The sequence below is a fragment of the Eumetopias jubatus genome, unplaced genomic scaffold (assembly GCF_037043125.1).
Source record: "Eumetopias jubatus isolate StellerSeaLion01/CBP00866 unplaced genomic scaffold, mEumJub1_p1.0 scaffold_1, whole genome shotgun sequence".
NCBI lineage: Eukaryota > Metazoa > Chordata > Mammalia > Carnivora > Otariidae > Eumetopias > Eumetopias jubatus.
This window is the reverse complement of record NW_028274807.1, coordinates 149,563,939-149,581,457: the sequence shown is the minus strand read 5'-3', so window position 1 is coordinate 149,581,457 and position 17,519 is coordinate 149,563,939. Positions and strand designations below refer to the sequence as shown.

The following is a 17,519-nucleotide window of genomic DNA, read 5'->3' as shown; positions in this document are numbered from 1 at the left end:
GAAACCGGCGGGGCGGGGCCGGGGGCGGGGGTGGCGGTAAAGGAAGGAGGAAGCGCCGACAGGCAACGCAACTCCACCGCGCTGGGGCTCCGGGGGTATCCCACCATGGCTGCAGAAGTCTCCCGCGCGGAGTCCGCGTCCCCCGCCTGCTCCACGTCCTCCCTGCCCCTGGCTGCTCTCAACGTGCGAGTGCGGAGCCGCCTGTCGCTGTTCCTGAACGTGCGGACGCAGGTGGCGGCCGATTGGACCGCGCTGGCCGAGGAGATGGGCTTCGAGTACTTGGAGATCCGGCATCTGGAGATGCAAGCCGACCCCACCGGCAAGCTGCTGGACTACTGGCAAGGACGCCCTGGCGCCTCGGTGGGCCGCCTGCTTGAGCTGCTCACCAAGCTGGGCCGCGAGGACGTGTTGGTGGACCTGGGGCCCAGCATCGGTGAGGACACGCGCTTCCGGGCCTCATAACTAGGGGGATGAGGGAGCTGACCTTCACCAGCCTCAGCATCTAACCTCCCCTGGAGAGGCCCTCTTTTAATGCCTGGGGTGGGGTGGGGACGCTGGAGGCAGCTTGTAGAGGTGGTACCGCTGTGTGAGACCAATTCCCTCTTTCAGTGGGGTGATAGGAACTGGAGAAAAGGAGGTGAAGGCTGGAGAGAGGCAGAGAACATAGGGAAACATCTTAGGCAAAGGCTTTCATGTAGGGCCAGGAGTCAGAATCGGGGTCCTTTGTGGGGGAGTTAGGACTGCTTCGGGTAGAGCAACAGGGCAGGTGAGGGACTGAAAGCTGACAGTTATGGAAACCTCATGTCCCTGGGAAAATGCAGCCCTTCCTGCCCCTTGCTGACACATAATATGCATGCATCGGTGTAGGAACAGTGGCTCACAGATGACGCATCTTGCTTGGTTGGGGCCTCAGCCCTCACTGCACATAACCACTGGGTCTCCTGAGCCGTTCTTGCATGCCCAGTCCCTTGCTCCCATCAACCGTGGGTCCTGGAAGAAGCACACCTTGGGTTCTGTTCTCAGGAGTTCTAGGAAGGAGGGCCAGGACAAAGGGACAGAAAGACACAAGCCTGACCATGATGACTTCCCAGATGACCAGAACAGCAACGACATCCCTTTGGGATGGTCAAAAGCCAGATGGGAATGCAACTGTTCAGAGATGTTGAACTGTGGATGGCACCAGAGTGCTGGAAAAGGCCTGGAGCACAACATAGTTAAGGGAGTGGGACAAGGGCTGGATCCTAACCGTAGGTAGAGGCATGGGACAAACTGAGGGAGCCTACCACACCTTGTCTCTTCTCCACAGAGGAGGACTGCCAAAAGTATATTCTGAAACAGCAGCAGGAGGAGTCTGAGAAGCCCTTACAGGTGCCTGCTGTAGACAGCAGTGACCCACGGACACCAGAGCGGGGGGGCATCACCATGCTTGATGACCCCTTGGGTAAGGATCCAATATTGCTCCCCAGGTGTGACAGGTGGGTCATAAGATACTGTACTGTATTAAGAGCATAGATTTTGAAAGCAGGTGGGCTGTGGCCCCTTGGGCAAGTCACTTAATCTCTCTGATTGATCTCCCCATTTTCTCACCTAAGAGATGGTAATAATAATAATCCTACCCCTGAGTTGGTATGAGACTCATGAAATGATGTGTCTGTCTCGTGGTCAACCCAGGTCTTGGCCCGCAGAGGGGGGAGGGTGGGGGGAGAGACACTCATCTTCCCTCTCCTAAGAAGGGCACTTTCTCTTAGTGTCATCTCAGGATTGGTGTAGGGTTCAAGACCAGGATCACCTAGCCTGGGGGTTCCTGCCTGGGCTCCTCCCCTGTAGAGCTTTGACATCACCCTTGTGCTCTGCACCCAGGGCAAATGCCCGAGCGTTTTGATGCCTTCATCTGCTACTGCCCCAGCGATATCCAGTTTGTTCAGGAGATGATCCGGCAGCTGGAACAGACAGACTATCGGCTGAAGTTGTGTGTGTCCGATCGTGATGTCCTGCCTGGCACCTGTGTCTGGTCCATTGCCAGTGAGCTCATTGAGAAGAGGTTGGCTAAGTGGCCAAGGGGCAAGCGGGTGGCTACATAAAGCCCTGCCCAAGAGATCCAGATGCTGGGATTCTCCTAGCCGGGCCCTGTCTAGCCTGGGCACAGTGGACTCCTGAGTCTGTCCCCGGGGGGTATGCTGAACTAGGTTGCCACAGTGGCTGCAGTCTGCCCACTATCCCCTAGGTGCCGCCGGATGGTGGTGGTTGTCTCTGATGATTATCTGCAAAGCAAGGAATGTGACTTCCAGACTAAGTTCGCGCTCAGCCTCTCTCCAGGTAAGCACTGCCTTTGCCACAGAGGAGTGGGTGGGCAGAGCCTCAGGAGGCCATTGGTCCCTCACCCAGGGCCCTGGATGCAGCACTGAGGAACTCCTATAGGTTTCTGCACACCTGAGTGTGCGTGCACACAAGTGCCCTCTGAGTGGGTGAATGTGTGCTGGCGTGCTTAGTTGGGGGAAGGGCTGTTGTTAACCCCTGGGCGGAGGACTGATCCCCCCCACTCGGGGGTGAGGACCTGGTGCCAGCTCGGAACTCCTTGGCTTGCAGGTGCCCATCAGAAGCGATTGATCCCCATCAAGTACAAGGCAATGAAGAAAGAGTTCCCCAGCATCTTGCGGTTCATCACCGTCTGCGACTACACCAACCCCTGCACCAAGTCCTGGTTCTGGACTCGCCTCGCCAAGGCCCTGTCCCTGCCCTGAAGACTGCCGTGGGCCCCTGGGTGTGTGTGCATCTCTCTGTCTGCCCGTACGTGTACTTCTGCCCCTGCTTCCTCCTGCAGTTGTAGGGGTAATCTGTGCTCCACTTGCCTCTCAATTCCTGGACATGCCGACTCCACAGACACATCTGTAGCCACCATACATAGCTGTGGATGTTGCATCTAATGTCCTGCACGGAACCAGTGGCTGGAAGTGGCACGTCCGCGGGCTGGGTTATCAGCCAAGACAGTGAAATCCAGAGCCAGCTGGCACTAAGAGGACCAGCGGAACCACCCCTGACCTGTCCACACATCTTAGGCCTCAGTTTCTCCACCTGAGAACTAAGTAGGGTGGGGAGAACTGGCAGTAGCTGTGTTTGAATCACTATCAAGGGGGCTTAACCTTGGACAGAGGTGGGACACACATATTCCTTTTCTCTTTTTTTTCCCTCTTCATTGAAACCTAACTCTGGAAAGAACCCAATATGCCAGCACTCGTGGCTTCAGTGAAGCACAGAGCAAGAAAGAGAGCCACTTGAACTCGCAGAGCGAGTAAGCTGCAGACTTCCCTCCCAGGGGATTTGTATGCTAGTTATCTTCAAGCTCTCCCTGGGGGAGAAAATGGCATGGTCTCAGGTCTCTGTCCCAGGGCAGACCCCAGGACCCTAAATCTAATGGAAAAATGTGCCTTTGCTGTTCCACACCCAGCCAGGGCTAGGGCAAGGTACCTTTCCTCAGGGTCTTGGGACTGGAGGCCCCTCTCTTCATGATCTTGATGAAGCACTTAGCTAACTGTGCACTTATCCTCACTTTGATCTTGGGGATTATTTTTAAACAGTTTGAAAAAAAGTATCTTTCATACCTGTTTTGTATGCACTGTGAGAATTTCAGAGAGCTGAGATATGCCTATGTTTGTCCTTTCTCTTCTGTATCCTGGGTTTATAATAAAGAGTTCTATACTTTTGGAATAGCAGGTGTCACTTGTGTCTGGGAGTTGGGAGGCAGTAACCTGGGATAAAGCTCTCCTGGTAAGAGAAATTGGCCCATTGGGTAGGCTCCAGTGGGCTTGGGAGGGGCTTTCCTGAAGGCTGGGCCTCCTCCTCAGAGGTCCCAGGCCTCACCAGGGCTGCGGGCAGAACCAGGAATAGGGACCTCAGTTCCAGACTCTAGGGAGACTGCTCCCCTCCACCAAGCTTGGTCTTCCCTGGATTGTGTCACGTTTCTGGGTCCTCGCTTGGCCCTTCTAGGCTCCAAGGAAAGTCTGGAGAACTTACAGCCCACAGAACTCAGTTATCAATAATGGTCATCCTTAAGTATATCTGTGTTAATCCTGAAGTTTTGATCTATTTTTACTTTTATTTATTTAATTTTAAGATTTTTTTTTTTTTTTTTTTTTTTGAGGGGAGCCTGGGTGGCTGAGTCGGTTAAGCGTCTGCCTTCGGCTTGGGTCATGATCCCAGGGTCCTGGGATGGAGCCCTGCACGGGCTCCCTGCTCAGCGGGGAGCCTGCTTCTCCCTCGCCCTCTGCCCCTCCCCCTGCTTGTGCTCAATCTGTCGAATAAATAAAATCTTTAAAATATATATATATATATTTTTTTTTTTTTTTGAGAGAGAGAGCGAGCATACATGTGTGGTGGGAGGGCAGAGGGAGAGGGTGAGAGAGAATCTCAAGGAGACTCCATGTCCAGCACGGAGCCCGACATGGGACTGAATCTTACAACCCTGAGATCATGACCTGAGCCAAAATCAAGAGTCGAACACTTAACCGACTGAGCCACCAGCCACCCCTAAAGATTTTATTTTTAAGTAATCTATACATCCAATGTGGGGCTTGAACTTACAACCCTGACCGAGATCAAGAGTTGCATTCTCTACTGACTGAGCCAGTCAGGTGCCCTGGTTTTGATCTGTTTTCAAATAGAATGTCACTTTTTTTACTGTTCACTCAAGAAAATTTGGAAAATATATTATTTTTAAAAATCAGTGATAATTCTAATCCAAGAGATAACTCTAGTGATCTTTTAGAGTGCCCAGACATTATCAGTGACCATAGGTCTTCACTCAGTGGTCTTTCTGTTACCGTGTCCTGGCTCCTGAGCCTCCTGGATACTGGAGGCTCCCCAGCCTTGCCCCTGTGCCCTCAGGGACTCCTAGAAAGGCCCCGTGTATTCAGGGCAGCCCTGAGATAAGACTTCCTTCTCCAGTGTCCCCTGGGGAGCAGAGCCTCAGTGTGGTCCTGGAAGAGCCCCCCAGGATCCACCCTGCCATCTATGGCTAGGGGGAACAGTCTTTGAGTTGGCTCCTGGTCATGGGGTTGGGGGAGGGGGTCCTCCGGGTAACACCAGTAGAGTCATGGGAAACACTTCCATTCTTTCAGGCCAGGCTGGTGACCTGAACGTGCTCACTTCACTCCCATCTGATCCTCACACCTCTCCCACATTCCTTCCACCAATGCCCACTTCCCCACGGGCAGGTTCCCAGATACCAAGAAAGCTTCCTCTTCTCATTTTGGGTGTAGTCTTCTAGGAACCTTTGATTGAGAAACCCTCATTTTTCAATACGGGAAATTCACTGCTGAAATTATCAAAGGCAAAAGCAGAAAATTTTGGAGGGCAGCAGCAAAGTTAAAATACAAAACTGTAAGTCTACATGACTGTGAACCCGAATTCTGCCACAAGTTAATGACAGAGGGAAAACAACAGGGAGAGGGATTTCCTCCAGATTAGACAATAAAACATATATAATATAGGGTGACTATGTTGGATCCTTGTTCAAACAGATCAATTGTAAAAAGACATTCTTGGGTCACATAACTGATAGAGGTTAGTATCGAGAACTCTTGCAACTCAACAAAAAAGAAATATAACACAACTTAAAAATGGGCAAGGGACTTGAACATTTTTCCAAAGGAAATATACAAATGACTAGTAAATAGAGGAAAAGATGTTCAACATCACAAATCATTACAAAAATGCAAATTAAAACCACAACAAGGGGCACCTGGGTGGCTCAGTAGGTTAAGCAGCTGCTCTTGATTTTGGCTCGGGTCATGATCTCAGGGTCGTGAGACTGAGCCCCACGTTGGGTTCTGCACTGGGCATGGAGCCTGCTTAAGATTCTCTCTCCCCCTTTCCTTCTGCCCCTCCCCCCCATTCTCTCTCTTTCTCTCTCAAACACACACACACAAGATACCATATCACACCCATTAGGATGCCTACCATCAATAAAACAATGACAGAAAATAACAAGTGTTGGCAAGGACATGGAAAAATTGGAGCCCTGTGCACTGCTGGTGGGAATGTAACATGGTGCGGTTGCTGTGGAAAATGGTTCTCAAAAAATTAAACACAGAAATACCGTATGATCCAGCAATTCCACTTCTGAATATATAACCAAAAGAACTGAAAGCAAGGTCTTGAAGAGAAAGTTGTATATTCATATTCATAGCAATGTTATTCCCAACAACCAAATTCTATAAGCAACCCTAATACCCCTTAACAGATGCATGGATAAGCAGAATGTAGTACACACATACAATGGAATACTATTCATCCTTAAAAAGGAATGACATTCTAACACATGCTGCAGTATGAATGAACCTTGAGGACATTACACTAAGTGAAATAAGCTAGTTGCAAAAAAGACACATACTGTATAATTCCATTTATATGAGGTATCTAAAATAGCCCAATTTGGGGCACCTGGGTGGCTCAGTCGTTGAGCATCTGCCTTCGGCTCAGGTCATGGTCCCCGTGTCCTGGGATCGTGCCCCGTGTCGGGCTCCCTGCTCAGCGGGAAGCCTGCTTCTCCCTCTCCCCCTGCTTGTGTTCCCTCTCTCGCTGTCCCTCTCTCTCTCTGTCAAATAACTAAATAAAATCCTTAAAATAAAATAAATAAAACAGCCAAATTTATAGAGAGAAAATAGAATGGTGGTTTCCAGAGCATGAGGGGAGGAGAGAATGGAGAGTCATTGTTTAATAGGTACAAGGTTTCAGTTTTGCCCAAGGAAATATGTTCTGGAGATTGGCAGTATGACAATGTGAATGTACTTAACACTACTGAACTATATACTTAAAAAATAGTTAAGACGGTATGCTTTATGTCATGTGTATTTTACCTCTTAAAAAAAGACATTCTTGGGACAATGGGGGAAATTCGGGTATTAGATGATGCCAAAGAATGATCACTATTTTATTAAGATGTGATAATAGCATTGTGGTTACACAAGAAAATGTCCAAATTTGTTAAAGAGTCCAAATCTGAAGTATATTGGTATGAAATAAAAGATATCTGGGATTTGTTTTTATTTTATTTTTTTAAAGATTTTATTTATTTGAGTGAGAAAGCGAGCAAGCATGAGTGGGGGGATGGGCAGAGGCAGAGGCAGAAGCAGACTCCCCGCTGAGCAGGGAGCCGGATGCGGGACTTGATTCCAGGACCCTGAGATCATGACCTGAGCCGAAGGCAGACACTGAACCAACTGAGCCACTCAGGTGCCCCAGGGATTTGTTTTGAATACTTAAGTAAATTGAGAAAAAAATAATAAAGGATATATGAAGCAAATGTGACTATACAATAGTTATTAAATTCGTTCATATTTTCTATCCTTTTTTTTTTTTTTTTTTTTTGAGAGACACAGCGAGAGGGAACACAAGCAGGGAGAGTGGCAGAGGGGGAAGCAGGCTTCGTGCGGAGCAGGGAGCCCAATGTGGGGCTCGATCCCAGGACCCCGGGATCATGACCTGAGCTGAAGGCAGATGCTTAACAACTGAGCCACCCAGGTGCCACCCATTTTTTCTATTCTTGTGTCTAAAATTTTTGATAATTAAAAAATGTGTTACATTTAAAAGTACAAGTGTTGTTGCTACTTCACTTGGACAGATGTCTCTCTTGCTGCATCTCCTTAAGCTAGGGTATTTTAAAATCGTTAATTAGGAATGACTGAAACAAATAATCATCTTATCTGGTTGGGGAAGTGGAGGGGAAATTTGATAATATATTTTCAGACGTGAAAATCTCATCTCTAACACTTGGTTCTGTAAAAATGACTCATTAATTTTGAAGCTTATAAATAGTATATCAAAAATATTTTAACTCAAAACATTTTTATCTTCAAAGGGACTTCCATGAATGCCATGGCATTTGAGTCAGAAGGACCAGACCCACTGATCTTGGACAAAGGGAGAAGGGCCATGGTTCCTTTTCAGCCACGCTGAAAGCCTTGCTTCGTGGCAAAGGGGGACCATGACTCTTCAGCCAAGCCAGGAAGACATGGATACAGTGCCTTCCCTCAACAATGCAGGAGCGGCCTCTTGGCGGGCCTCTGGCTGACGGAGAATTCTGAGTCGTGGGGCTGAGAAGTGGCAAGTGGTGGAAAACTGGAGTATGCCTGTTCAAACCAGTCTGGAATGATTTCAAATTCTAGAAGGTGAACTCAGAATCACAGAGCAGAACACATTGGGCCATTGTAATGGTAGGCGGGTGGATGAGGAGGGAGTTCACCATCAGTTCAGGGGAACTTTGTCCTTGCTGGCTGCTATATGCTAGATCATGCAGAATAAATGTTCTAAAAGGCCCTGGGAATTCTGGTCCTGAGGAAATATGGAGTAAACGCACGTCTCCCTATTCCCTCTGTTTAGTTAAAACAAACAAACAACCCTGGACTTCATATATAATAAAATAAAAAGGAGACTCTGAAAGGTGGAGAGAAGAAGACAGACTGGCTAGGGACCTGGGGCCCCACAGAATGACATGGTGGTGATTCCCAGGGTTTTCTTTGTGCCTTATATAGCTCAGACTGAGTACTGGAGAAGCCAGCAACCCAGAAACTAATTGGTACAGACCAAAAGGAAAAAAAAAAAAAAAAAAGGAGGGGGGAAGAAAAAGAAAAAAGGGCTTGCTCTCTCTAGCCAAAGGACTAGCAAGGGGCAGCATAGAAAGAAAACTTTTCGGGGCACCTGGGTGGCTCAGTTGGTTAAGCGTCTGCCTTTGGCTCAGGTCATGATCCCAGGGTCCTAGGATGGAGTCCCACGTCGGGCTCCTTGCTCAATGGGGAGCCTGCTACTCTCCACTGCTCGTGTTCTCTCTCTCTCTCAAACAAATCTTAAAAAAAGAAAGAAAAGTTTTAGATAATAACCACCCTACTCCAGCCACAAAAACTATAGAATAAACTGCAATACCACCTAGCCAAATGGGGACCTGAGACTTCTACTCCTACCTGCCGGGTGGTGTCAGAAGAGGTCTAGTGGAGAGTCAGGATTCTCACCACTGGCCCAGCAATGTGCTCCTCCACCACGTCTGTGGGGGCCACAGGGGAGCAGTACTGATGCCTCTCGCCCCGCCCCCCCCCCCCCCCCCCCAGCCAGCGTGATATCAGCAGAGGCTCAGTGGGCAATCTGGATTCCCACTCTGGCCCAGCAGTAATGAGGTACCCCCCATCCCCACTTCCCAGGATGTCAACAGAGGCTGAGTAGGGAACCTGAACTTAGACAGCACTGAGAAGGCCTTCTAAAACAGCAGGTTTAAATAAGATCCAGAGTCTCGTAGTCCTCAAAATTTCCAGGGCTGAAAATCACTCTTCACACCAAGAACCAGGCAAATCTTGAGCAGGAAAAGACAATCCCACCGATGCTAACACCAAGGTGACACAGATGTTGAAATTACCTGACAAGGATTTTAAAGCAGGCAGTGTAAAATTTCAGGGAGCAATTATAAAGGCACCTCATTCGCTATTTGCTTTTTATTAACAAGTACAATAATGATTCCAAAACAACACCACAAGGGGCCGCTGGGTGGCTCAGTCAGTTGAGTGTCCAACTCTTGATTTAGGCTCGGGGTTGTGGTCTCCTGAGAGCAAGCCGTGAAAGCAAGCCCCCCCGTCGGGCTCTGTGCTGAGCGTGGAGCCTACTTAAGATTCTCTCTCTTCCCCCACTCCTTTCTCCCCCACAACTTGCTCGCACTTACATGCATGCACACTCTCTCTAAAAACAACAACAACAACAACAACAACAACAACAACACAAGAACAACAACCTTAAAGTTGGAACAGCAATGAGTCAAATTGCTGCTGGAGTTCCTGAATGTGCCCGGGGTCCATGCCCTCATTGCGAGGCAGGACGTAGGCACATGACTGTGCATTTAGGTATATATATGACCAAGAAAAGTCAGAGAGAGGGAAACCACTGGAGAACAGAAAGAATTAAGAGCTTTTCATCAGGCAATCCCAAAGCACTCTGCCCTTTTCTTCTTCTTTGCCTCTGTATCCTCTGTGGTTCCTGTTCCAGCCGAACCTGTAACAATCTCAAATCGCTCCTTCCTCTTTTTCAGCTTCTCATCATCTTCAGACCTTCTGGAGATTGAGGAGACGTTCAAACCAAATCTTTGAGCTCGTTCCTTTAGTTTATCCAGGTTAAGCATAGGTTTGGCATCAGATGACAGGCCTTTTGATGGAACTGAAGAAATCCCAAATCTCATTGCCCAGGCAGCAGTCTTACTCTCCAAGCTCACAGGTACATTGAATCGTTCAGCATTCCTGCATTTCCCTCAGTCTGTGGTATCTCCAATGTCACTTTTACCACTCTCTTCTCTGCTGCCACATCAATAGATGCTGCCACATCTCAGAGGGTTCTTCCTCTTTGACAGACAGTTCTATGGGCTTTGGTTCTTCTTCTTCTGTTTCATCTCCCAGTACATTTTCTTCATTTGCCTCCTCTTCAGCATGCTTTCAAGATATGCCTGGAGCTGGGGCGCCTGGGTGGCTGAGTTGGTTAAGCAACTGCCTTCAGCTTGGGTCATGATCCTAGGGTCCTGGGATCGAGGCCCGCTTCGGGGTTCCTGCTTGGTGGGGAGGCTGCTTCTCCCTCTCCCTCTGCCTGCTGCTCCCCCTTCACATTCTCTGTCTGTCAAATAAATAAATAAAATCTTAAAAAAAAAAAAAAGGTATGCCTGGAGCCTGTTGATAAGATCTTGTTGTATTCTGCTAGTCTCCAAACCACAAGCAAGACATTCCTGCTTTAGTTCAGCAAGCTTCAGCTTATGGAGGGAGCTCCACTGTCTGTCGCCATCTTGTTACCCCTCTAAGTCCACTCACAAATGCACTTCAAACAAAAAAATAGTCTTGGAAAAGAGATAAAAGAAATGAAGGACTAAACTGAAAATCTAGAGCTGAAAAAAAGTGGGGGAAAAAAAACCTTCACTGAATGAGTTCTAAGGTAAAATGGAGAGGACAAAGGAAAGAATCAATGAACTTGAAGCCAGAATAATAGAAATCACCCAATCTGAGCAGAGAGAGAATAGACTGAAAAAAAAATTAACAGTATCTCAGGAATTTGTGGGACTTCAATAAAACATGTAATATTTGTGTCACTGTGATGTGGAAATGGTGGGGTTTGGAGTTGATGGTCCAGAAAGAATTCTTGAGATGTCTTCAGTGCAGTGGTTTTGTTAAAGCACTAAAGGGACAGGACCCATGGGGGGTGGGGGAAGAGGTGCACTGGGGTTGTGAGGAATTATACTTTGGAGTTGGGAGAAGTAAAGACAAAGGACGTTTCCAAAAGGATTTTCATATTTAAAGAAGACTGGATCTTGGAGGTCAGGTTAATATTATGATAAGGTTGCCTTTTGCCTATAGCATGTTATCATTGAGGCAACTAAGCTCCTTGAAGAAGGTCACTCTGCCTGTCCCAAGTACTTGTCAATGGTCTGTAAGTCATAAAATTTAATTTTATGTACATTTCCTTTGCCTTTGTTCTCCACATCTACTGGAATCCCAAAAGTAGAGGAGAAAGAAGGTGGGGCTTTGAACGTATTCAAAAAAAATATGGCTGAATATTTTCCAAATATGACAAAAGACCTATACCTCCAGATTCAAGACACTGATCAAATCCCAAACAAGATAACCCCCCCAAAAATCCATGCCAAGATACAGCATAGTCAAATTTCTGAAAACTAGGGCGCTTGGGCGTCTCAGTCGGTTAAGCGACTGCCTTTGGCTCAGGTCATGATCCTGGAGTCCTAGGATCGAGTCCCGCATCGGGCTCCCTGCTCAGCAGGGAGTCTGCTTCTCCCTCTGACCCTCTTCCCTCTCGTGCTCTCTATCTCTCATTCTCTCTCTCTCAAATGAACAAATAAAATCTTTAAAAAAAATTTTCTGAAAACTAAAGACAAAGAAAAAATCTTGAAAGCAGCCAGGGAGAAATGACACCTTCCCTATAATGGAAAAACAATTTGAATGACATCCAATTTCTCATTGGAAGCTTTAGAGATCAGAAAAAGTGGCACAGTATTTCCTTTCCTTTCCTTTTCTTTTTGGCACAACATTTCCAAGTGCTGAAAGAAAAGAATCAACTCAGAATCCTATATCCAGTGAGAATTGGGAATGAAGAGGACATGGACATTCTCAGACGAAGAAAAACAATGAGAATTTGTCAACAGCAGACCTACCATTAAAGAGTAGCTACAGGAAGTTTTTGAAAGAGAAATTAAATGATTAAAAAAAAAAGAACCTTGGAACATCAAGGAGGAAGAACTAAAGTGTAAAAAAGTCTAAAAAAAAAGTTAATATGCTTTCCTTATTTGAGTTTTCTAAATGACATCTGAGGGTTTAAGCAAAGGATTAGTGGTTGTGTACAAGATAAATTAGGGAAGTTGGTAAGTATAGTTATAATTTCTCCTTCAAGCAACTGCACAATGAAAAGGAGAAATGAAGTGATGGCTGGCCAGGAGGAGGGATTCTGTGGTCCCTATGATTTCCTCTTTCCTCAAAAGATCAAAGCCCATCAGGCCCAGTCTAGTTTCCCCTCCCAGGCTAGTGTCCCCTGTCCCACATACTCACTCATGCATTATCTGATGTGATTCTCAATTTATGTAAAGGAAATATTTAAGACTGTTATAAATAGGGGCAGTTTGTGAAGGGACTTAAAGGGTAGAAACTTTTGACACCTCTTTAACGCTGGTAATGTCAACACAAGTAGAACTGAGATAAAGTATATACATATAATATTATACTGAGTACCTACTAAATATCTATACAAAGAAATACTCTCCAAACACTGTCAATAAATCAAAATAAAATTCTACTCAAAATGACCAAAATTATATGAGTGCCTGGGTGGCTCAGTGGGTTAAGCGTCTGCCTTCGGCTCAGGGTCCTGGGATCGAGCCCCACATCAGGCTCCCTGCTCGGTGGGGAGCCTGCTTCTCCTTCTCCCTTTGCCTGCTGCTCCCCCTGCTTGTGCTCTCTCTCTGTCACATAAATCTTTCCAAAAAACGACCAAAATTATAGAAATGGAGAATAGTCAGGTGTTAGGGCTGCTGGAGGTGGGGAAAAGGGAGTGGGTAGTCTATAAAGAGGTAGCCAACAGAGATCTTGAAGAGCTCTGTATCCTGACTGTAGTGGTGGTTATACAGATCTCTACATGTGATAGAGGCAAAGAACTGTACACACACACTGTACCAGTGTCAAGTTCCTGGTTTGATATTGTATCACAGTTACTTAAGATGTATCCATTGGGGGAAATTGTATGAGAGGTTCAGAAACTACTCTGTACTATTACTGCAGCTTCCTGTGAATCTATAATTATCTCAAGATAAAAGTTTTTTAAATTTAACATAAAAATGAAGGAAAAAATTATGATGTATCCATTGGGGGAAATTGTATGAGAGGCTCAGAAACTACTCTGTACTATTACTGCAGCTTCCTGTGAATCTATAATTATCTCAAGATAAAAGTTTTTTAAATTTAACATAAAAATGAAGGAAAAAATTATGCAATGATTAAAGCTTAATTTTCCATCCTGCCATCCCCCGCCCCGCCCCATTTCACTGAGATGCAGTTGACATATAGCACTATGTAAGTTTAAGGTACACTGAATAATGACTTGACTTACATACATTGTGAATGATTACCACAGTAAGTTAACATCCCTCATCTCATACAGATTTTAAAAAAGAATTTTTTCCTTGTGCCCTTAGGATCTACTCTCTTTAACAAGTTTCAGTATAAGTATACTGTACAGTGGTATATTAACTATAATCATCATGTTGTACATTATATCTCCAGTGCTTACTTATTTTATAACTGGAAGTTTGTACCTTATGACCACCTTCATCCATTTCCTCCTCCCCGCACCTCCCGCCTCTGGTTACCACACATCTGATTTCTAAGAGTTTAGTTCTTTGTTTAGATTCCATATATAAGTGAGATCATATAGTATTTTTCTGTCTTATTTCACTTAGCATAATGTCCTCTAGGTCCATCCATGTTGTCTCAAATGGCAGGCTTTCTTTTTTAAATGGCTGAGTATTTCAGTGTGTGTGTGTGTGTGTGTGTGTGTGTGTGTGTGTACCACAACTTCTTTATCCATCCATCAGTGGGCACTTAGGTCGTCTCCACGTATCAGCTATTATAAATAATGCTATGAACGTGTAAGTGCAGATATCTCTTTGACACAATGTTTTCATTTCCTTTGGATATATACCCAGAAGTGGAATTGCTGTATTGTATGGTAGTTTTATTTTTAATTTTTTGAGGAATTTCCATACTGCTTTCCACAGTGGCTCTGCTAGTTTATATTCCCACCAACAGTGAATGAGGGTTTCCTTTTCTGCACATCCTTGCCAGAATTTATCTACTATCTTGTTTTTTAAAAAAGAATACCCTTCATTATACAAATGATCACTGACAACATATAATTATGCATAAATAAAAGTCTTTGTATTTCCAAATAGCATTTTATGTTGGGAAAATGAACCAAAGTGTGCTTTTTGAGGATCTACTTATTATATGGGTCCCAGTCAAAAGCAGAATTCAAACATAAACCAAACAGGGCTCTGTCCTCAAGGAACTTAAAGCCCAAGGAATCAAGGCACAAACGCAGGAAAACCTTAATAACTCAAGAGTTAGGCAACATAGCCCTCCATAACAGAAATGCTGGCTTGTGCCAGAGACAGCATGTCTTATAAGTTCTGAAGGCAGGCTTCTGTGGGCCAGGTCTTGAAAAACCCCCACGGAGGCAGATAACCTTGAAATGGGCTTTGAAAGGTGGAGTTGATGGAGCCGGAGATTCCAGCAGTAAGGAAATAACTTAAGACAGATGGGGAAAGTGAGAGACACATTGGGGGCTGGTGGACGGGAAGGACAAGACCCTCCGCGTTCAGTAGGGAGCCCCTGGAATGCAGGCTGCAACTGGGTGCATGTATTTGGGCAGGAAAGGGGTAAACCAGAGTGCAGAGATTAGTTTAGTGGTTGTGTGCAGGACAGATCAGGGAAGTGGATAAGCACAGTAATTTCTGCTTCAGAAAATTGCATAAACAAGAATGAGAAATGAAGTGACTGCTAGTTGGGAGGAGCAACTCTGGGATCCCCAGAGTCTCCTCAAACCTCAGCAGGCTCGTTCCAGGGTTCCCTATCCCAGGCACCGATGCATTAATTCAACCTGCAACTCCTGAGGACTGGGCCAAGTCGAAGGACCCATGAGGCAAGTCTCACGTGGTCCCAGCTATATTAGGTTTTTTTGAGTATCCATAAGTGCAAATGAATCTGTTTAAAGGCTATCACCCTAATCCACTTCATTACCTCTTTCTAGAGTTGCACTATCCAACAGAAACATATAAGCCACATATGTATTTTTAAATTCTCTAGTAACCATGTTAAAAAAGTAAAATCAGTGAAATCAACTTTAAAATATATTTTATTTAACCCAATATATCTAAAATATCATTTTAACATGTAATCTATATAAAAACTCATGATGAGATTTTAACTAGTTTTCATATTAAGTCTTCAAAACCCAGCGTGTATATACACTTACAGCACATCTCAAGTTACTAGCCACATTTCAAATGCTCAATAGCCACACATGTGGCTGGTGGTTACCATATTGGACTATGTAGCTATAAAACCTTGCTACTCAAAGTCTGGTCCCTGGACCAATAGCATCAACATCACATGTTAGAAATAAGGAATCTTAAGCCCCACTCCAGACCTGATTCATCAGATTCTTTAATAGGATCCCTGGGTAATCCATAGGTACAAAAAATTGAACAGTTCTTCCTCATACATTAGAGAAGAAAGATGTAGGGTGCACAGAGTTTTGTCTATTCAACATCAACGTTTCTCCTAGTCATTGAAGTTCCATGTCATGATTCCACTCAGTGCTAGCTCCAGACAGAGATCTAAGCCAACCAGCACTTCTTGGTGCTGAGCACTATGGTTGGTTCAGGTGTTTCATGTAACCCAACAAGAGTCAATGAGACTCAATGAATCCTTTGATAGATTCCACTGTGTTTGAAAAGGCCATGCACTCTGGAGCCATTTTGGAGCATGATGGGAGAGCCTACCTGTATATGAAGCCTGTGAATGGAGGAAAAACCAGATACTGATGACCTCATTTGAGCCCCTGCTTCAAGGTTTATAGCTTAACTTTTCAGACATGTGAGCCAGTAAATTACCTGTTTGTTTAAACTTGTGTGCTAGATAGAGATCTATCTGTCTCCTCCTCTACATCTCTTCCCCTGGTTCTCTACCAGGCTCTGTGCCTCAGGGTATTGACCTTCAAGGATTACATGAATAGGCTCCCTTTGCCCTCTGGTTTTCTACTGGGGTTGGCCAATGGGAGGTACCAGCAAGAGATCAGAGTAGGAAGAGACTGAAGTCAGGGTATTTATTTGCTTGCCTCCCTTCTTGTGAGTTTGCTGAGCGCTAACTTCCTTCCTATCAAAGGCTATAGCCACTTTCAGGCAGCTTTTTCCTTCACTTACCTTCTCTGGTTCCAGTAGCCCTCTGTCTCCCTGCTCTGTCATGGCCTAGGGCTGTTTGCTCCCCAAGGTTGTCAGTCCTGGACTACTGCACATTCCTTTTGGTTTCCCTATTTCCTGACCATGACTCTGCAAAAAGCTCCTTTATCAAACTCTCCTAGAGGTATCCATTTTGAGTGTGCCGTTTATTTCCTTCTGGGACCTGACTGGTACACTAATTAGTATCAGGAGTGGTCTTAAAATAGGATTCCATACACACACACACACACACACATACACACACACACACAATGGGCTATTACTCAGACATAAAAAAGAATGAGATCTTGCCATTTGTGACAACATGGATGGACCTAGAGGGTACTATGCTAAGTGAAACAAGTCAGACAGAGAAAGACAAATACCCTATAATTTCACTGATATGTGGGATCCAAAAAACAAAACATATAAACAAGGAAACACCAAACAAAAAAACAGAAACAAACTCATAAATGCAGAGGACAAACTGGTGGTGGCCAGAAGGGAGGGGGTAGGGGGATGGGTGAAATAGATGAAGAGGATTAAGAGGTATAAATGTCCAGTTATAAAATAAGTCATGGAAATGAAAAGTACAGTATAGGGAACATAAGTCGGTGATACTATAATAACGCTGTAGGGCGACAGGTGGTAACTCCACTTCCTGTGGTGAGCACTGCGTAATATATAGAATTTTTGAAAATAAAAGGGGGTTTCCAGAATTGAGTTGCTCACATTTTTGAGGAAGACATGGATAACCTCCTTGCTGTGGTGAAATGGGACCCTGGCAATCCATAACATGCAGTGTCATCCCATATAAGCAAATCATCCCTGGGAGTGGCGTGGGATAAAGCAAAGGTAGGGGAGGATAAAGACATGAGGAGATTGAACCAACCTGAAGTACCTGTCACAAACTGTGTATTATCAAGTCCAGTGAGCCATAAAATGGGAGAGTCATATCAGCCTGCCATTATAAAATAGAAATGGGTATACACTGGGCAGATCCAAAGAC

The 17,519-nt window shown here is 45.4% G+C and overlaps 1 protein-coding gene, 1 long non-coding RNA gene and 1 pseudogene across 5 annotated transcripts; 2 read left to right on the top strand and 1 right to left on the bottom strand.

The window, feature by feature from the left end:
- The first annotated feature begins 40 nt into the window (after positions 1 to 40).
- On the top strand, positions 41 to 3,705 carry MYD88 (MYD88 innate immune signal transduction adaptor). Of its 4 annotated transcripts, none has more exons than XM_028107108.2 (5): positions 41 to 433; positions 1,307 to 1,441; positions 1,861 to 2,041; positions 2,225 to 2,316; positions 2,587 to 3,705. In XM_028107108.2, the coding sequence occupies exons 1-5, from the start codon at positions 106 to 108 to the stop codon at positions 2,739 to 2,741; spliced, it is 891 nt and encodes a 296-aa protein (XP_027962909.1). In that variant the 5' UTR covers positions 41 to 105; the 3' UTR covers positions 2,742 to 3,705. The 4 variants fall into 4 exon arrangements, with proteins under 4 accessions (XP_027962909.1, XP_027962907.1, XP_087882838.1 ...); XM_028107106.2 differs by having other exon boundaries at positions 1,861 to 2,022; positions 2,587 to 2,712; XM_088026712.1 differs by having other exon boundaries at positions 1,861 to 2,050; positions 2,274 to 2,316; positions 2,587 to 2,712.
- Positions 3,706 to 7,352: 3,647 nt separating this feature from the next.
- LOC114212337 (uncharacterized) lies at positions 7,353 to 8,312 on the top strand. Its single transcript, XR_003609945.2, has 2 exons — positions 7,353 to 7,518; positions 7,856 to 8,312. It is a non-coding gene; the product is annotated as an uncharacterized LOC114212337 (long non-coding RNA).
- Positions 8,313 to 9,766: 1,454 nt separating this feature from the next.
- LOC114212247 (SAP domain-containing ribonucleoprotein-like) lies at positions 9,767 to 16,537 on the bottom strand (annotated as a pseudogene).
- Between the last annotated feature and the right edge of the window lie 982 nt (positions 16,538 to 17,519).